This window comes from Phacochoerus africanus, chromosome 4 (assembly GCF_016906955.1).
Source record: "Phacochoerus africanus isolate WHEZ1 chromosome 4, ROS_Pafr_v1, whole genome shotgun sequence".
NCBI classification, from domain to species: domain Eukaryota; kingdom Metazoa; phylum Chordata; class Mammalia; order Artiodactyla; family Suidae; genus Phacochoerus; species Phacochoerus africanus.
The window spans coordinates 71,940,949-71,961,131 of NC_062547.1; the positions used below are offsets into that span (position 1 = coordinate 71,940,949).

At 55.9% G+C, this 20,183-nt stretch overlaps 1 protein-coding gene across 8 annotated transcripts in view; it reads right to left on the reverse strand.

Moving 5' to 3' along the window:
- Window positions 1-1,464: 1,464 nt before the first annotated feature.
- ARHGEF18 (Rho/Rac guanine nucleotide exchange factor 18) overlaps window positions 1,465-20,183 on the reverse strand; it is a 95,986-nt gene continuing 77,267 nt past the window's right edge. For 7 of the 8 annotated variants that reach the window (XM_047777286.1, XM_047777287.1, XM_047777283.1 and 4 more), the window contains 16 exons: window positions 19,727-19,977; window positions 18,827-18,952; window positions 16,346-16,463; window positions 15,239-15,487; window positions 13,321-13,397; window positions 11,853-12,031; window positions 10,632-10,696; window positions 7,863-8,045; window positions 6,855-6,980; window positions 6,403-6,527; window positions 5,668-5,724; window positions 5,497-5,544; window positions 4,932-5,402; window positions 4,242-4,575; window positions 3,678-3,794; window positions 1,465-3,595 (listed from right to left, as the gene is read on the reverse strand). In XM_047777286.1, the coding sequence (XP_047633242.1) occupies window positions 3,441-3,595; window positions 3,678-3,794; window positions 4,242-4,575; window positions 4,932-5,402; window positions 5,497-5,544; window positions 5,668-5,724; window positions 6,403-6,527; window positions 6,855-6,980; window positions 7,863-8,045; window positions 10,632-10,696; window positions 11,853-12,031; window positions 13,321-13,397; window positions 15,239-15,487; window positions 16,346-16,463; window positions 18,827-18,952; window positions 19,727-19,977 (2,681 nt within the window). In that variant the 3' untranslated portion in view covers window positions 1,465-3,440. The remainder of the gene's footprint in view (window positions 3,596-3,677; window positions 3,795-4,241; window positions 4,576-4,931; window positions 5,403-5,496; window positions 5,545-5,667; window positions 5,725-6,402; window positions 6,528-6,854; window positions 6,981-7,862; window positions 8,046-10,631; window positions 10,697-11,852; window positions 12,032-13,320; window positions 13,398-15,238; window positions 15,488-16,345; window positions 16,464-18,826; window positions 18,953-19,726; window positions 19,978-20,183) is intronic. The other variant, XM_047777284.1, reaches the window with a different exon arrangement.

Sequence of the window (20,183 nt, forward strand, 5' to 3'; positions counted from 1 at the left end):
CTCCCCTTCTGCCTTCTGGAACATCCTTGGCCAGCACATTCGCTTCGCCTCTGCCAGCAGGCTACTGGCCCTGGGCGGTTCAACAGATTGGCGTTCCTGTGGGCCTGGGACGGGGAGGGGCTGGACCCAGGGCTGCCATTGTCCATTCAGGGCCCGTCTGAGCAAGTCTTAGGCTCTGAGCATCCCTGGAGATGCCTGAGCTCCATCTCCCAGCCCATGGGGAGCACGGCAGGACCAGACAAGCTTGTTATCCAGTCTGATGTTTGAGAATGCTGTGGGTCGGCAGGTGGTCGCCCACTCACGCCCACCCCTTGCTCTTAACCCGTCCTGTAACTCTCCACATCCCATCAGAGTCCTGGCAGCAGAGGGAAGGGTGCCCCTCCCTCATGGCTCACAACACTCAGAAGAGCCAATGTAAAAGGCCATGTTTACAGTTCCTGAAGCCTCCTGTGGTTTCAACTGCGTTTTGTTCTTTTACTAGGAAGCTACCTGGTGGGAACAGCTGGATTGGAGGGCTGCTGGAGGCAGCACAGGATGCAGGGACCTCACCTGGTGCCTGGCTGGAGCCCCTTGCCCCATCCACCTGTCAGGGGGGCTCCCTCTGGGCTGAGTTGGTGGTGGGAATGTGCTCTGGCTTCCCAGCACCCAGGGGCACCGGTGGGATGAGGGTGGGGTTACAGCACTGCCTGCCTGTCTGGAGGCCCAGTGACTTACACCTGGATCATAGGTACCCCACCCGACAGGTTGGCAGCCCTGTAGGCACTAGCTCTACCTGTCATGTGATCAGACCCCCTGCCCAGTGCCCCTCCCTGGGCTGCCTCTTCAGGTTGCGGGGAGGGCAGGACCATTCCAGGTGACCAGGCCCCAAAGGATCTCTGGCTATTAAGCAGGACTTGCTTGGGAAGCAAAGAGGCTGGTGGGCCCTGGAGCACCCAGAAGCCAGCAGGGCTCCCCCCCTTACTGAGGATGCTGACATCCCAGGACCACAGGGACTGGGCTAAATGGGACGGAACCCAGCCAGGGCTGGTTGGCTATGTACTCTGCACCTTGGCTTCCCCTGGGGGCCACTTTGGTCTCCGTGAGGAAGTCCCAGGCAGTGATTATACCTGGATGCTGACCAGATATAATCACTGCCTGGGGCTTCCTCACGGAGACCAAAGCAGGCCCTGGGCTCTCTGCGCGATGGCTCCAATCACCAGTCTGAGTTGGTGGTAAGTGGGGGGCGGGCGCTGTGTCACTTGTCTGGGAGGTGTTCCCAATTCCCCACTCTAGCCTTGGGGCAGGGGGAGCAGTGCACTCAGCAGGAGAGGTGACCTGGGCCCACCCAGGAGGGATGGGACAGCATAGCCTGGCTGTCAGGCAGGCCCTGGGCCTGGGGTCCCAGGGGACCCCTACCAGCACATAGCAGTACAGCACCAACTCTTGGGCAGGTGATTCTAAAACAAAAACCCAAAGAACAGCCGCTTCAGTCTGCTCATCTTGGACACTTTATTGCTAGAGTCAGGTCTTAAGTTCTAGGGCGGTTCTGCAATGCCCTGCAGTGAGGAGATGCTGCAATCACTGGAAAAACAATTGTGGGCGGACTAAGATCACAGTCACGATGAACAAAAACGTGCACAGATCCCCCAGAAACAGGAACATCGGCCCCCAACTTGACAAATAAGACTGGGCTCTACCCGCGAGTGACCTCTGGGTCCTGGTGAGGTGCCCAGGGCGCCGCCCTGCTGCTGGCACCACCCAGAAACCTCCTCAGATGGCTCCCACCCCGTGGCCTTGAACTGCTTATCACCCGGGGAGTCATCTTGGAGGGTTTGCACAGAGCCCGTGGGTGGAGGTGCATGGCCCCGGAAGCTCCTCTTCATGACGGGACAGGAACTTAAAGTCAAGTCAACTTTTCTAAAGTGCTCCAGTGAATCTCAGTCTCAGTACAAAACACAAACACTGATCACAGACATGGCACAGATAGTCCGGACGTACACAGGGCGGGGCGCTGCTCCTTGCTCTCTGCTGGGGCCAAAGGCCAGTGGCCAAGGGTGAGGTCAGGGCGGTTCCCGAGGAGGCAGAGCCCAGCTTGGGAGAGGCCGGGCACCACTGTCAGCTCCCTGTCACCGGCTGGCTGTGTCGCCCAGGACCCAGACCTCCCACCAATGCTTCCAGAGATACTGGGTTCCAAGTCCCATGAGGGACTTGGGGTGCCCCTTCCCCACCCTGGCACCCAGCCTTGCTTTTGGCCAGGGCAGAACACGGGTCTGACTCCACTGCCACACCAGGCTGTTCCTGGACATGTGACACCATTCCAGACACCCATGGCTGAGCAGCTGGACTGGTAGCCCTTGCCCTCCTGGGGTGGGGTGGGGTAGGGTGGACAATATGGTTCGACAACCCACTGGACATGAGGTGCCCTCGTGGCAGCCATCTGTGCGCTCACTGGCAACAGCCACCAACCAGGCCACATGTGGTCCCTCTAGTGTTCTACCCCACTGCTGGAGTTGTTACAACATCTGCCCCTGTCCTGGGACACCAGCCCTGGGGGCTACCCCCTGGTGACCCTGGAAGAACTGGCCTATCTCATAGGCACTGAGCACCCTCCACCTGGGGTTGGGACCCTCCAGAGGGTGTGCTGCCCTGGCTGAAGCTCTAGACTTGGCTTCCCTGGTGCCCAGTGTCCAAGAGGCCCGTGGAACCATGCCACCTTGGTAAGGCCCCTCGGGAAAGCACCGAGTGTGACAATAGCAGGTTTTGAAAACCTTCACAAGATGAAAATGAGTTGCAGTCAGTCCCTTCCAGATCAGCCCCTTTCACAGCGAGTGTCTGCCTCTACAGGGCCTGCAGAGCTAGCCAGCGAGCTACTGGCTGGACTCTCCAGCCGCCCTGCCTTGGGAGAGCTGTGTGCTGCCCCTTGCCTGGGCTCGCATCCTGGCCTTGAAGTTCACCACGAACCCACGCAAGTCTCTGCTTTGGAAGTCGATTCTGCCTGATTCTGTGGACAGACAGAGCCAACATCACCGGGCCCCGTCTGGTGCCACAGTGACATGCTCCAGTGTCTCCTAGTGGCCGTAGTGCCTGACCTGGGGGGCAGCACCTCCTCAGGTCAGGGTCTGGCCTGTCACTGTGCTCCTTGTGGAACCACCACACTCGGTCACTATCTTGGAAAGACAGTCTGGTGTTGGTCTCTCCTCTCTGCACGGGGGCGCTGCGATTACAGCTCTGTGGGTTAGCTCCGGTTCAGCTTCAATTAAAACCTTTTCTTTTTGTATTAAAAAATAGGTTTTCAAAGTTGCCTGGGCACCACTGCTAATCCTACAGATGGCAGGCCAGCCCCAGCCCAGTAGTTGGCGGCAGAGGCCTGTTTGGGAAGGGGAGAGGGATAGTGGCACAGGTCCCCAGAGAGCACGATGGTCGACAACACAGGGAGGGGTCTGCACCTTGAGCCACAGCCTCTAGAAGAAAATGACATCTTCCTTGCCGGCTTCTTCCTTGTCCAGTGGTGTGGAGGACAGGGCCACGGGTGGGAAGGCTGCCCCCCAGGCCTTGACAGAGAAGTACTCGGCGGGGACGTCAGCCGGGGCTGGGTTTGGGGCTGGGAGGCAGGGGTCTGGAAGAGAGAGGGGGGTTGTGGGGGTCAGCAGCTGCTGGGCACCGTTCGTGGCCCTGCGGCCGGGGGAGGCCTGGCTCACCTGAGGGGGGTGTGGAGCTGAGCAGGACAGGACTCAGTGAGCGGCGGTTCCGAGACGTGTTCTCCTCTTTGCCCATGAGCTTGTTGAAAAGCAGTGGCTGCTTCAGGTCAAAAGAGGCTGAAAGAGGGCAGAAGGCGCAGCCTGGGGCACTCAACCTGGCTCCAGGTACAAGAGTACCCCGATCTCGGCTGGGGGCCTCGCCTGCTCCTCCACACATCCCCCAGTGCCCAGTGTGTCCTCTGTGGAGTGAGGACACCAGTGGACCCACTGAACGTGGACCAGCGCAGAGTGGAGCTCAGTGGGGGTGCACTGGCATCAGTTGATGTGACTCCCCGCTCACGGCACCTGACTCCCCAAGTATTTCCAAGGCCCCTTTCTGAATCACCAAGATGCTCCCTTGTCCTGGATCCCACTTTTGAGGGCCAAGGCAGGAAAAGGAGCAGGGAATTGAGGTTTCTATTTTGCTTCCTGAAGTGAAAGACCTCAGCCACAACACCAGCTGCGCCTTGAGGTTTCTTCCCAGCGCCACCTCCAGAAGTGAGGAGCCGGGGCAGTCCGACTCACCTGAGCTCTCCCAGCGCTGTGAGCCCCGGCTCTTGCTGCCCTTGTCCTTGCCACCCTTGGTGGAGGCGGCCAGCTTGGTGGGGATCTGCTGCTGCACGGCTGCCTGCCTCTGGATCTGGTTGGTGGCACTGAGCAGCTGGATGGGCACATCACTCTTGGCTGGCCGGCCCTCAGCCGGGGCACTATCCCTGCGGGCAACCTCTGAGCGATCCAGGTACTCTGGCCCAGCGCCAGACAGCAGCGTGCTCACTCGGGGTCCTGGCGCTTTGGTTAGGGCCGCGGGCCCTTCCAGCCCTTCCCCGTTGAAGCTGGGAGTGTGGCTTGGGGGCTGGGCCTGAAAGAGGGAGAGAAGACACATCCCAATGCCATTGTACCTGCTGGAAGCCCTCAGCGGGTTCCAAAGAGCCATGCCCCCCGGCAGATTTGCACGATGAAGCCACTGGCCAGCCTCGCCCTGCATCTGCAGGCTCCCGGCTGGGGCGGGGCCTCTGGAGATGGATGGACCTGACCTGCTCGGTGACTTAAGCCTCTTAGCTGGGAGGGTCCCATCTGGCTACAGAGCCGCCATTCATCGCCTATCCCCAAAACGCAGACATACACACCACACACATCCTCATACATTTTTACGGTAAGACTGTCACGTTCACGCGTACACCCACAACTCACGCTCATCTACATGAACGCACTCACCTCTGCCAGGGCCTCAGGCGGCAGCGCCCCAGGCACCGTGTTCTGCTTCTTGAGCCTGCGCAGCAGCTCTAGCCGCTCGCGCTCCCGCTCCACCGCGCGCTGGGCCTCGCGCAGCCGCTCCAGGTCATGCTGGTAGGCCTCCCGCTGGCGCTCCAGCTCCTCGCGCTCCTGGCTCAGCCGCTCCTGCAGCTGTTGCGATTCGCTCTCGCGCTGCTGCAGGCGCGCCGAGGCCAGGTCCAGCTCCCGGCGCTGGTGTTCCCGCTCGCGCTCCCAGCGCTGCTGCTCCAGGCGCAGCTGGCCCTGCAGCTTCTGCACGCCCGCCAGCTCCTCCCGTTGCTTCTCGAAGTTGCGCTGCCGCTCCTGCTCCAGCAGCAGGTTCCCTCGGGTTGACTGCAGCCGGAACTGCTTCTCACGTTCCTGGATGGTGGCCCTCTGCATCTCCACGTAGCTGTCCTGCTGGGCAATGACGGCCTGGGGGAGCGGAGGGCCGGTGTGAGGAAGAGCCTGGCCTCCTGCCCCTCTCTAAACTTTTGGGGGCTCGCCACGCTCCCCAAAGGTGTAATACCTGGAGGCTGAGGAGCAGCTGGGACAGCGTCTGGATCCGATGGACAAGCTACAGAGAGGAGAGGGGCACTAGCTCTCTGCACAACGCCCTACTGGGCGTGTGTGCCATCTGGGGCAGGGGGCAGGGGGTAGGGGGTGACAATGGACATCCATGCAGAAGCCCTGAATTTACCTCTGACTCTAGGACAGCAGGCAGCCGGGGCCCGGGCTCTGCACCTGGCACCTCTCCCTGTGGAGACAGCATCAATACAAAGGGAGTTTCTAAGGATCAGTCCACCTGAAGTCAGACCTGCTTACTTTTGCTAAGATGTCTCCTCAGCATGGGACAGGCCCTGCCTGGTCATCTGCTTGTGCCAGTCTCGGTGTCTGGAAACGAGGGCTCAAGGTGGCCACAGTGAGATGTGAGGGCTGCTGGCGTGGGCCTGCCCTGTGGGAGCCTCGGAGGAGCTCAGACCTCAGAGGTGGCCAGAGGCAGTGTGCCTCTGACTCCTTAGGCTTGGCAGGGGTGGGCCTCCTGAGTGAAAGGGGAGGGACCGGCCGGTGACACCGGCATCTGTGGGCCTGAGGACCCCTGTGCAGACTGAAAGCTGTGGTCCCCGTCTAGTGTCTCTCATCTGTTGATGAGGCCCTGGCTGCTGCCCTATGCCTGCCCCTCCCCTGCCTCCCTCCTGGACACCACCCACCCTCCCGGGGCCTGCCGGAGAAACCGGGAGGCTCACCGGCCCACCTGTCACTCCGCATATTAACTACCATGCACTGTAAAATGAGATGGTGCTGCTCAATATTTGCTGCGACACAGAGAAACTAGACACGCTAAGCACAGGCTGTTCTCCCTCACTGACGATGATGTAAAGGACTTGGGCTGACTGTGCACTGAGTCCAGAAACATCCCAAGGAAGCAGCGTACCGCCTGCGGCGCTTCCTCCGAGGCCCCTGGGGTGTCGCCGAGCTTCCAGTCTGGGCTGCCCGCGGGGCCCTGTGGGTCTCGGGGACCTGGGTCACTGCTGCAGACTTTCTTCTGATAACTGCCATCTGAAACCCAAGCCAGGTGCGTGAGATGCTGCGGGTCCCCTGGGGTCTGGACTCCAAGGGTGGCATCTGGGATTCAGAGACCAGCAGGAACTGGTCTGAGCGCTGCTGTGAGGACATGACTGATCACCCTGGGAAGCTCCAGAGCCCTAACCCTGGAGAGTTTATAGGTTGAGGGAAAGCAGTAAGAGAGATGCTGAACAGCAAGCGTCCAGGCTCTGCCAAGGACCCCAGGGGAAGGGAACGTTCTGAGAAACCACTGGTCTCCCCACCGCCTCTGACCTCCCCGGGTCCTGAGAAGCTCTGACCCTGGGAGGCAGCACCACTCACTCTTGCCGGGGTTGCCTGCGCTGTCGTGGCCCCCGGAGCTCTCCACTCTCCGGGCCAGGACCCCACAGCCACTCCCGTCTTCCGCGCTGCCAAGCTGCCGGCAGATCAGGCTCTGGATGTCCTCGACTGCAGAAGGAGATGGAAGGGGGACCAAGTCACCCTGAGGGCCCACCGTGGGCTTGGAGCAGGGCGCCGGGTCCCTCTCTGACCCTGTGCACTCCCTGCACAGGTAATGCACACAGGACATGCCAGTTTGAGTCTACAGAAGGTCAGGGCTGGTCACACAAGGTGCTCAAGGACAATATGGCTTCGGCCAGGTGAGGAGGTGGGAGAACATTCTAGCCCAAGGCACGGGACATGAGAGGGTCTCTGAGGCCCAAGAACAGTGGTGATTGGAGACACAGGAGGAAGAATGTCCGTGTGGCCAGAGGGAGACTAAGCACAAGCAGAGTCCACAAGGGAGCCCTCTGGCCTGGGTTCTCTTCACTCCGATGGAAAGTTCTGGAGGGAAGGCTACGTCTGTCTCATCTGCCATTGAAAGAGGAGTCCTGGCCATCCTGCTGGGCTGGATGAGCACTGGTCACCAGGCCTGGCGCAGGACTCGGCGGCTGCATGGAAGCTGCCAGGGTCTCTGCAAGGACCCTGACTGTGCTTACTGGCCAGGAATCCCTGAAATGACTGGTCAAATGCATATGTGTGCATTTTTCTGGAGGTGACCCACATATTAGAAAGAAGAGGAATTGTCTCAGCTGGAGAACCTGGGGCCTAGCATGGAGCCTCATGTGTGGCAGGCCTTGGGAATGTTTGTTGAGTGAGTGTGAGACGGTACTTTAAGTTTGCAGGTAGGGGCTGGCACCTGATTGTGTCTTTCCAACTCTAGGAGAACAGAGGCAGATGGGAGCGCCTGGATAGGGTGATGTGAGGGCCTGGCCTGGAGTGCCCCGAGGAGCCCACCAGGGAGGAGGGGGCTTGGGGGCCGCACCTGGCCTCAGTGCTGTGGCTACTCACTCTCGCTCATGGCTGACTTGAGAATCAGCTCCCCCTGCAGGTTCCCAGGGGGGTCTCCTCCCCGGAAGAGGAGCCGCGGCTGGGCAAGGTCCTCGAGGCCACTCATCTCGGCCATCTCCAGGTAGATCTGTTGCTTCTCGCTGAGGCTCTGTGCGATCTGCTGGTCTTTCACATTCAGTTGCTCTGCAAAGTGGGGGTGGGGGTGGAGGTGGGGGTGGGGGTGGGGGTTGGCCTCCTCTGGGGTGGTCTCCCCGGAGAGGGGCTGGGGGTGGGGTGAGGATGCCTGGCAGGGCCCCGCTGACCCACGCTCTGTCCCGAGGTGGACCGCTGTCTTTGTCTAACATTCCCAAGAGGCAGGTGCCAGTGTGGCCCTGTCTCCTGGTTGACTCCAGTGATTAAAATCAAACACAGTGGAGGTGTGGGGGAGGACCATAATGGGCTGATTTTTATTAGTCTGGGACAAATTGAGAGGCTGATACAGAGTTTTCTAGTCTCGAAAGCCTTCTTACAAGTCTCTGAGTTTTATAACCTTTTTTGCTGCCATGACTATGACTTACTATCTTAGACTTTCGGACTGATTGCTAGTACATATATATTCATCCTGTTCCACTAAATTAGTGAGCTTACTTTACCATTTCCAATAGGCTTCCAGTTGAGTGTACTGATTTTTCTGGGCAAATAATCATGTCACCTGCAAACAATAATTCTGCCACCTCCCTTCCAATCATGGTCTCTTCCTTCTGTTTCTTCCCTTATTACCCTGGCTGGAACTTCCACGGTGAAGATAATAATGGGGAGAGTCAGGGGCCCTGCCTCACTCCTGACTTTGATGGGAGTGCCCCTGACTTTCCAATGTGAAGGATGAGGTTGGCTTTTGGTCCAAGAGAGGAAAGAAGATCTTAATGAAGAAAACTCTATTTCTTTAGGGGTTTTTTTTTTTGGGGGGGGGTGTGCCTGTGGCTTATGGAAGTACCCAGGCCAAGGATTGAACCTGTGCCACAGCAGTGACAATGCCAGATTAGGCCACGAGGGAACTCTGAAAATATCTTTCTTCCCTTTATTTTCTTTTTAGGGCCGCACCCGTGGCATATGGAAGTCCCCAGGCTGGGGGTTGAATCAAGAGCTGCAGCCACTGGCCTATGCCACAGCCATAGCAGCAGAGGAACCGAGCCACATATACGACCTACCCCACAGCTTGCGGCAATGCTGGATCCCCGACCCACTAAGCAAGGCCAGGGATCACACCTGCGTCCTCATGGATACTAGCTGATGAATACTAGTTGGATTCATTTCCGATGCATCACAATGGTAACTCCGAAAAACATCAATTTCTAATTCACTAAGACTTGCCAGGAATGGTTGAAGGAGAGAGATGACTGTCTGGCTCTGTGGTGGCCATGGAGATGTGTCTGTGCAGGGCGTGTATTTTCTTACCATCAGGTAGAAGTAAGTGAAGAGGATGAAATGAATACTATTGAATTTATATGACTACTATGTTAGCATTATACTTTCAGGGGTCAGTGGGATTTTGGGTGTTTTTATTCCTTCACACCTTCAAACGTGCACCTCTCTCCACAAAGAGAAATAAAATACACATCACCAAATTTTATGTACTGATTGCTTAAATGTTACCTAATTCAAAAATAAAGATGGTGGTGAGTGAAAGAGAAGAGGGGAGCTGATTCAGACTGCAAAGTACTAGGACTTTTACTCTTGGCAATGACCTCCCTGAAATCTCACGGGAACCTGTTAAAACTGGGGAGGAGAATGGATAAGCACAAGGCGGTCCATCCATACAACAGAATATTATTCTGCCTCAAAAAAAGGAGGGAAATTCTGCCATATGCTGCCACTTGGATGAACCTTGAAAATATCATGCTCAGTGAAATAAGCCAGTGATGAAGGGCTAAATGACCCCACTTATATGAGGTGTCTGGAACAGGTCAAGTCATAGACAGTAGAAAAGGGGTTCCCAGAGGCTGGGGGAGGAGGGAACAGGAGTGACCGCTGATGGGTATGGGGTTTCTTTTTTGAGGTGATGAGAACAGCCTGTGTTGGCTGTTGGCTGTGGGGATGGCTGCATAACCTTGTGTTGGATACTGAGAGCCCCCGCGTGACCCACTTTAAATGGGTGACCTGGGGAGTTCCCTGGGGGCCTAGAAGTTAGGATTCCTCACTTGCACCGCTGCAGCCTGGCTTCAATCCCTGGTCTAGGGACTGAGATCCCACATCAAGCCACTGCATGCCTTGGCCAAAAAAAGAAAAAAAAAGGTATGTATGGTATGTGAATCTTATCTCAATAACATAGTTTCAAGAAAAAAATCCAAATGGAGGAGGAAGCCTGTGTCACTGGTTGCAAAGCCAGGATGGTCTGGGTCTGCTTGGCTCCAGAAGGAGGTTGTGGGGTCCCGGGCTATTACCAGGCTCCCTGGGGTTTGATGCACATGAACTTGGGCACCCAGGTGGAGGCCCAGGAGGCGTCTGGGGAAGGGACAGTGTGTGTCCGGAAGGGGCTCAGGGACCCTGGCAACCCCTCTCCCTTTCCCCCACGTCCTCTGGAAGAGCACTACAAACTGTTCTTGTGTCCTGTGCAGGACACAGGACAGCCCACAGCCAAATTCCTCATCACCTGGATGGTGATCTGCTCCAAGGCCAGTCCCAATGGGATGGAACACAAATGCCACTGCTGGCCCACGAGGGCTCCAGGGGCCCTGTCACCTGATGAGGGACCACACGGTGGGCACAGAGGTCGGACTGATGCCCCCTTACCTTGGAATTCCCTCAGCCTCATGGTGCGGGCCTCGCTGAAGGGCCCCTCCTCCTCGTCCGGACAGCTGTAGGGAGAAGGGACAGACAGCCTGCCGCCACTGAAACAGCACTGAGGGGTCTGCCTGAAGACCTAGCTGCAGAGCATCCCTGGTGTGGTGGAGATTTAGCCTGCCACAGGTTAACCGTGCTGGAGAGAAACACAGCCCATTGAACCAGGGACCAAATCCCAGCCACAGCAGTGGCAACACTGGATCCTTAACCGCTAGGCCACCAAGGGAACTCCATGGTCACAGGTTTCAAATGCTTGGCCGAAACTTGGGAGGGGAAAAGGGGCAGTTCATTTCCTGGGGACCTCACAGGGACAGGAGGCTGCCAGCCCAACAGAGCTGGAGTTGAGTATCAAGGGAGCTCCGAGCAGACTGAGGCTTCGGGAGGCTTCTAGGCATTAAGGGAGGGAGCAGCAGGCTGGGGGCAGGTGCTGGACCACAGGCCCCATCTGCCAGTGGACCAGAAGCCAAGCATCACAGAGCCACAGGGCTGGGGTCCTGAGGGATCCCCTGGCCTCGTGAGGAGGGACAGCCCACCATGTCAGGTGGATACCCCACTGACACAGAAGGTATCACCTCTCCCGGCCAGAGACATCGGGCCTTTTTGGCCATTGTTGGAAGGAGCCGGAATGGCACTATCTGGGCCCCCTTAGATGAGGGGATGGACAGAGCACTGATGTGGAATGAAAGGCCAAGGGACCTCCTGACCCCCTGCCTGCAATCCCCTGCACCCCTGCAAGGTCTCTAAGGTCAGTGCTGATTTGCTTGCCATCAAAGCCAAGGGCCAGGGTTCCCGTCATGGCTCAGTGGTTAACAAATCTGACTAGGAACCATGAGGTTGCAGGTTCGATCCCTGGCCTTGCTCAGTGGCTAACAATCTGGCATTGCCGTGAGCTGTGGTGTAGGTCACAGATGCAGCTTGGATCCTGCATTGCTGTGGTTGTGTTGCAGGCCAGCAGCTACAGCTCCAGTTCGACCCCTAGCCTGGGAACCACCATATGCTGCAAGCGCGGCCCTAAAAGACCAAAAAAAAAAAAAAAAAAAAAAAACAAACAAAAAACCACACACACACACACACACACACACACACACACACACACACACACACACACACAAAACAAGCCAAGGGCAAAGCCATCGGGGGTATAGGGGGAAGGCCCACACGGCCCCTCACCTCTCCACGGCCCTTCGGATGTGGGCCATCCACGTGTTCCTCTCCTCCTTGGAGCTGGTGTAAATCTCGTACATCTCAGGCCCGTGCAGGGAGGCGCTGATGAGAAACATGGCTTTCTCCTCGTTGGCCACTTCCCTCACAATAAGCTTTTGCAGCGAGATGACGGGGCGCTTGGAGTCCTGCATGGGTGGGATGGGGGGGTCACCCTGTACCTGCCGCACCCCAAAAGCCCAGAGCCATAAGCCAGAGGGGAAGGGGACTGGGGGCGGGTACTGTGCATCCTGCTATTCTCAAACAATTCAAAGCAGAAAGATTTTACCATCTGGGGAAAAAAAGCCACTGGTACAGTGATATCCTCACATCCTCTTAATATGTCTGTTTGACATGCTTAACAGAGGTTTTAGAATCACTAACGAACGTACACTGTACACAACTCATACAAGAGGAGGTTGTCTAGACGACACAAGAATCTTCCTCCCAATCCTGTGCCCAGACACCCAGAGCCAACCAGTATTCCCAATCTGCAGTGGATCCTCCAAGAGGTAAACGCTCTGACCGACCAGGAAAAGGCACCTTTTTAACTGGTTGTTATGTGCAGTATTGTTCCCCTGCCCCAACTCCCCAAGCTGAGGGCCTAACCTCAGAAGGTAACCGTGTTTGGAGAGAGGGTCTTTATGAAGAGGTGACTATAAAATGAGGTCATCAGGGTGGGCCCTGATCCCACGTGACCAGTGTCTTTATGGGAGAAGCGAGCAGGATGCAGACATGTGTGGGGTGGGGGGTGGGAGGCCCAGAGCAGGTGGCACAGTAGATTAGAGACGGCCCATTGTGCTCACGAGAGTGAACACGCAGCACACACGAGACGTGCTAGAGTCAGGGCGAGACAACCGTTTGGCAAAACAGCTTGACCAGTTCCGGAAACTTCTTGAGAAGCTAGTGGCGTCTCTGGGAAAGGGATGTAAAGCCACCTTCCTCTCCAGGTGAACCTGGAGGTGAACAGGCTCTCTGACCCCTTGGCGGTGGGTACCTGCGGGCCACATAGATGAGCAGGGGAGGAAGCCAAGGCACCGGTAGATGCGGCCCAGGCAGGATGGATGGAGCCCCAGCCTGACGCCAGGTTAGGCTGACTCAGCCCTTGCCTGAACTCATGGCCAGCTTGGCTCCTGTGATGTGGGTGTTCTGGGACCAGCGGGCTATGGGGCCAATGTGGTCATAGCTCACAGGGCAGTGGCTGCCTGAGCACGCATCCTCAGGGAGGAGTTAGATCCCAGGGAGGAGAGGGCCATGGAGACACAGGGAACTGGCCTGGATGTTGGCACAACTCTGAAGCCCAGGATGGGGCAACGTGGATGTGCTTTTCCAGCCGCCTTGCTCTCCAGCTGTCTGTCCCCTGCCTTGGCACTGGCCACCGCCTGCATTCAGCCACCTCGAACGAGCAGCCCTTTGTGTGAAGGGATAGGACACGTACCACAGAAGCAAAGACGTATTTTTGATCCTTTTCTTGTAGCAGCAGAAGCACGTCCGTCAAGAGGACGGCAAGGACATCTAAGGGGACAAGAGAGAAGGAAATGTCTTATGGCTCCTGTGGCTGCGTGGGTCCTGCTGGGCAGACGTGGAATCCCAGGCAGGCCTCAGCCCGCACCACGATGCTTCTGCAGGAGCCCAGGGGTGCCTTTTTTTTTTTTTTTTGTCTTTTTGCCATTTCTTGGGCTGCTCCCGTGGCATATGGAGGTTCCCAGGCTAGGGGTCAAATTGGAGCTGTAGCCGCTGGCCTACACACAGCCACAGCAACACGGGATCTGAGCCGCATCTGCAACCTACACCACAGCTCACGGCAATGCCGGATCCTTAACCCACTGAGCAAGGCTAGGGATCGAACCCACAATCTCATGGTTCCTAGTCGGATTCGTTAACCACTGAGCCACGACAGGAACTCCCCAAGGGGTGCTCTTTGACCTCAGTCCCTTCCCATCACCCTCCTGGTTTCAACTTTTTTGTTTTGTGGGTTTTTTTGTTTGTTTATTTTTGTTTTGTTGTTTTGGCTGCGTCTGCAGCATGCAGAAATTCCCAGGCCAGAGATCAAACCCACGCCACAGCAGTGACAACACCGGATCTCTAACCACTGAGCCACCAGGGAACTCACTAGTATCAACGTTTAATACTGATGCATGGCAGGAAGCCACAGCAGACTGAGCACGGCTGGGACCCACTCTCTGATTTCCCAAATGGGAACTAACCCCTATGTCCTTCCCGCTTCTGGGTCACACTTGCACCTCCTACCACAGCAATGCTCTTATCCCCGAATGTCTGAGCATTCTGGTGGCAGTAGGCTCAGTGCCTTATCACTGTAGGGACATCACGCAGCAACCTGCATGAACCAGCTGGTGCACATCCTGAACCGTGTTTCCGACAGGAGCACTCATGATGCGGGAAACACAAACACTGCCTTCTCGGGGAGCTGTTCACGTACCCCATCCCAACCAGGAGCCTTCTCCTCCCAGAATTCTCAGGCGAGGCAGTCTGTTGGGTTTCTCTAAAGCACATGCTGCGCTTTTCACTAGTTTCCTGTTTACTTCTCTGCCTGTGGACTGGAGCCCCATAAGGGCAGGGCACTCACCAGCCACCTTGGGGCCTGGCACATAGCAGGTGCTTAACTGTTAACTCTGTCTTTGGGTGGCTCCCCTGCTCAAGTTAGGGACAAACAGAGTCTGTCGTTTGGCCGCCTGCAACACTCCCCCAAAGATACCATCTGTAAAGGTTAGGATGGTTCTAGAGGCTCATGAAATGGACAGGAAACTCTGGGATCAGTCCCAAGTGCTCTCTTGCCTGGAACTGCACCACGGAGCTTGAAGGGAGGGCTTGGAGCTCGCCCTGAGCAGCCAGTGGGATGCTGTGGGACACTGAGGTCTGTAGCCTGGGTGGCATCCTCTAGCCCCACGGGGCCCTCACTGCTGTTTAGAACCCCAGGGCCTTTGCTAAACCTGGGGTGTCATGATACCTGGGGCTTTTGTTCACAAGACAATGACTCGGTGTGCCCTCTCCACCTGGCGGCCCTGCCTGTGTGAACCACACCATCTTAATCCCTTGAGAAAGAGGGTGCTGGTTCGACCACCTCCCTCTTGCTGTAATTCTGCTACAATTGCTTGTCCTGAATCAGTATGGGACCTTTTCTCAGCCATGAAGCAGCCGGGCTGCAGTGGCTCTGTGTCAGCTGGCACCCAGCAATCCAAAATGGCCCTCACAGATCCAAGAAGGCCCCCAAGACTCCAAGAGGGTGCCAGTGATCCCAGATGGTGCCACCTTTCCAGGATGGTGTCCACCACTCCAAGATGGCACCTCCCAACCCAAGATGGTGCCCACCAGAGGTGACCAGGGGCAGGCTTTACCTTTCAGGCGCCCTGACGTGGTCTTCCAGCACAGCGTGCCCTCCAGGTGGAGCTGCCGCTGCAGCATGTCCTCCTTGCGGAAGGTCAGCCCGTTCTTGAGCTTGCTGGATGACTTCAGGTCCATCTTCCCCGTGATCTCCTTGAGGCGCTGGCCCTTCTCACACTCGCTGACCCTGGCGTCCACTTGTGAGATGATGTCTCTGATGAGGTTCAGGGCCTGAGTCAGGTCTTTGTTTTCCTCGGAGCCAGCTGCCACACACAGCAGAGTTAGCGCTTTCCTTTGCGGTCACAAACACAGTGGAGGTGGACATGCTACGAGGCCGAGGAGGTATGTCCCAAGGCCACTGCTCGGGGGGCCCTCGAGAATCACCTTCCAACTTGAATCTCCTGAGATGTAAATGCTTCTCCAAAATAAGTGTGACAGTCCAATGATTTTGTTTTCTGTTTCTGTTTTGTTTGTTTTTTAGCCAAAGACAGCGCTTCTATAGAAGGCAGAAGCTAAGGTGCAAATCAAGCTACAAAAAAGGCCCTGCACAGCATCGCTGGCCCCTCCTGGGTAGAGACTCCCCCGTGCCCTCCAGCTCTCCGTAAGACTCCCTCCTCCTGCCATTACCAGGGCTGGCTCCTCCCACTCCAAGCACTCCACTCTTTTGTGGTGGGGAGCTTCGGTCATTCTCCCTCGGCCCAAATCCCTGCAGATGAGGGAGGTGTGGTCAGCACTGCCCTCGCCTCCGGGATCCCCTCACCGGGCTGCAGGCTCTCTGCCCTTCACGGCTCCAGGTGTGCGACACAGAGGTCATCCCAAGAGAGATCTTAGCAGGGGTTCTATCTCCATCCTTTCACCCCCTCTCCAATATGAACTGAGGGCTGCTCCAGCCCAGCCTGCGCAGGGACTGGTGGGAACAGCAGGCAGGTAAGACCAGGCATCCCGTCTTTCTTGAGTTGGAAACCCCAAGCATGGGGGGGTCCACCAGGCGGCAGCTCAGTTAATGATCCCCGAGCCCAGCTGAGGCCGGAGCACCAGAACAGACGGCAGAGTGGACTGTCTAACCCACGGCTAGAACCATTCCCCAAGCACCGATGGGCAAGGCGGGAGAGCTACCATACCTTCTGTGTTCTGAATAATGCGCTCCACCAGCACGGGGTACTTGGTTATGCGCTGGGTGACCAGAAGAATACACTCCTGCACGCCAAGCCGCCTCACGATGGAAAAGTTGCCGATTTTCTATAAAATGGAGAGAACAAAGCCACACCCTGTGGATACCTTATCACCTGCCAAACCACTTGGCGGTGAGACAGCAGGGCTGTGGGCTCCTTCCTTTTTCAGCTCAGGGGGACCTTTTTTTCCGCCTCTGCCAGATACTTGAAAGCAGAGACCACCCGCTGTATACAGAAAAGCAGAGGCAGCTTCACCTGCTGGAAACGAGGCCTCCTGCAAAATCCACTATGGAGAAGCCAGCCTGGAGGGCAGGGGTGGCTACAGGTATCACCTGGAGATCTGGCCCACACACACGTGCACGTGCACAGACCCTAACCTTCCAGACCCCAATGGGCCTGTGTCTCTGGACTGGCTCCCTGGTGGCTGCTGGGAGGGTGCATGCTTCTAGCTAAAAGCCCGAGAATTGGTCACTTGAGGCTAAGGGCCTCTTCCTGTGCTCTCCAGAGCATACTGCACATTCTGCTTTCCTGCCCCCGCTGCTCTGGTGTTTGGTTCAGGAATGTACTGATCACAGAGGGCCACTTTTTTTTTTTTTTTTTAAATAAATCCATTTATTTCTCAGTTTATTCTTTTTTTTTTTGGCCTTTGTAGGGCCACACCCACGGCATATGGAGGTTCCCAGGCTAGGGGTCGAATCAGAGCTATAGCTGCTGGCCTACGCCACAACCACAGCATCACAGGATCCAAACTGTGTCTGTGACCTATACCACAGTTCATTCCAACGCCAGATTCTCATCCTCTGAGTAGGCCAGGGATTGAACCTGCATCCTCATGGATCCTCGCTGGCTTCTTCACCTGCTCAGCCACAACAGGAACTACAAGGGCCCCTTTTTAAGGGGACCCAAGGAGGCAGTGGGATTTGTGAGATTCCAGGGGCAGAGAGCTGCCTGCTTCCTTCTATCTCATTGGAAACCTCCCACTATCCAGCTGTTTCTGGTTCATGATGACAGATGGCTTGTCCCTCTGCTTATCACCAAGAGACCCCCTCCCTTTCAGGTCCATCCACGGCCAGGACCATGGACTGAAATTTAAAAACCCATCATCCTGATCTCTAGACCACTGGGTATCACTGCAGAATTAAGGCCTTGGGGTCCAGGCAACAGGAGGTGGAGCTGTTTGGGGATGAAGTGGGCCGGCTGCTGCAGACTTTGCCTTCTTTTCTTTTTTAAATGATTTTTATTTTTTCCATTATAACTAGTTTACAGCTCCTGGACTTGACCAGGAGCAACTCCCAGGAAGTGGGAGGTGGAGCCTTGCCCAACGTGCTGACTCAGCTTCTGGGCCATGAGCACCTGTTCACTGTTGGGCAGAAGACAGGAGTGGGTCATTCCACCTTCGGCAGGGACAAATGGGGACCAGACGGGAGGAGGCAAGGGAGGGGCAAAAGCTTAGAGAAATGCAGGCCTTGCACCTGCCAGAGCATCTGAGGCAGAGGAGGTGGCTCCAGAAGGCTGGTTCCTGGGACAGGGAAGCCTCTCGTAGTGACACTTGTGTCACCTCCACAGTCTGAGCAATGATGGCCGTCCACTGGGGCGGGGGTGGGTCATCTAAGGGCCTCCCTGGGATGAACAAAGCCCAAGGTTTGCTTTGCTTTCTTTTCTTTTAAATGATTTTTATTTTTTCCATTATAGCTGGTTTACAGTGTTCTGTCAATTTTCTACTGTACAGCTTTGCTTTATTTTCCACCTTGGGCTTCTCCACAGATCCCACTGCCCTGTGTAAATGGGTTTGTGGTTAAAAACGAAACAGAAACTTGAAAATCACTGCTTTATGACTAGTCATTTATAATCCCAAGCTCTCCAAAAGCTTACAGTTCTGTGGGGAGGGGGAACACTCCAAAACATATCATGAAGTTGAGGAGTTCCTGTTATGGTTCTGTGGTAATGAACCCGACTAGTATCTATGAGGACTCAGGTTCGATCCATAGGTCTCCCTCAGTGGGTTAAGGATCTGGTGTTGCTGTGGCTGTGCATAGGCCAGCAGCTGCAGCTCCAATTTAACCCCTAGCCTAGGAACTTCCATACACTGCAGGTGCATCCCTGGAAAAAAAAAAAAAAGACAAAAAGCCTCACAAAAACCTTATCTTTGAATTTCCCATTGTGGCTCAGTGGTAATGAACCCAACTAGTATCCGTGGGACGTGAGTTCGATCCCTGGCCCTGCTCAGTGGGTTAAGGATCCAGCGTTGCCTTGAGTTTAGGTCGCAGATATGGCTTGGATCTGGTGTGGCTGTGGCGTAGGTCGATTTGACCCCTAGCCTGGGAACTTCCATGTGCCATGGGCGCAGCCCTAAAAAGACAAAATAACAGCAACAACAAAGCCCCCCCAAAACAATGACTTTTTTAACTTTAAAAAAATTATTTTTTTTACCTTGATCAAGTTTTGAAATTTCTTGTTTTGTTGCAGCAGCAACTTGTAGTGATTGACGGCTTCGTTGTGGCCACTACAAAAGACACCGTATTTTTCTTTCATTCTCTCCCCATTTTCACCTGAAAACTGAAGAAAGGCCATGAAGATGTTACTAGAAGGAAACATGAAAACTGCCAGGGGAATGCTTTCATCTCGGTCACCTGGCTCTGCTAAAACACGGGCTGACTTTACTCGGGATTTCACTTTCTTGTCTAGCTCGCTCTCAAGGAGAGAAATGGTTCAGGACATGTGCCTCGTCACCAGGTGCAAAAGGGGAAAAGCAGAAAACTTTTACACACCACAAGTGCTTCGGAAAGCTTCCTGAAATCCCAGGAAGAGAATGAATGTAAGCCAAAGAATGTTAGAAGGATTCAAAAGCAAAAGGGGGCTTCCAACAAATCCTAGCAAGCTGGCTTAGGATGCTCGGGGCTCTCTGAGGGCACACGGTCCCTTCTGTCAAGCTGGCCTCAAAAGAAGTCAGCACGGGGTCAAGAGACCTGCCACAGATGGCATCAGTCCAAAAACACAGCCAGCAAGACCAAAAAGTAGGGAGTTTCCTGGTGGCGCAGCACGTTAAGGATCCAGCATTGTCACTACTGTGGTGTGGGTTTGATCCCTGGCCAGGGAACTTGCACTGGCCAGAGGTGCGGCCAAAAAAAAAAAAAAAAAAAAAAAAATTCAGCCAAGCAAACAAATGAAAGCCCAGAACACACAGTGGACAGTGTTTGGACTAATGTTTGGGCCTGTTTCTAGACTGCTGGCTGTGTGCGTGGCTCTAAGGGGTCAGGACGGCTATCCTTGGGAGCATGTTCTTACGGTAAGGAAACTGACAGGGCGGGGGCTGGTCCCGGCCGCGCCCACCTGCTGTACCAGGAGGTCCCCGATTTTCTGGATGATGTAGTTGCGGTCACTGCCCTCCTCCAGGGACTCCTGGCGGCGCTCCTTCAGCCGAGACAAGAAGTGGCTGTGCAGCTCCAGCAGGTCGTCCGCGCCAGGGAAGAGGTGGCTGACGGCCTTAGGGCTGAACTGCAGCTCCTCGCGCAGGGCCCGGGAGTAGACTTTCAGCATGATCTTGAGTGTGCGCACGTGGTGGGCCTCCGTCTGCATCAGCTCTGGGGGGACATGCAGGCAGGACTTACCGGTGCGGGGTGGACGCCCGGCTTGGTGTGCTGCCTGCCTGCTGTGTGCTAGGCCCGCTTCTCGGTTTCTGTGAAGCCCTCCCACCTTGATGGTCTTACTGCACAGGGGCCAGGCCTCCTGGCCCTCCCAGCCCTGCTGGGGTCCCAGCTTAAGATGGCAGCGAGGGGAGAAGAGACAG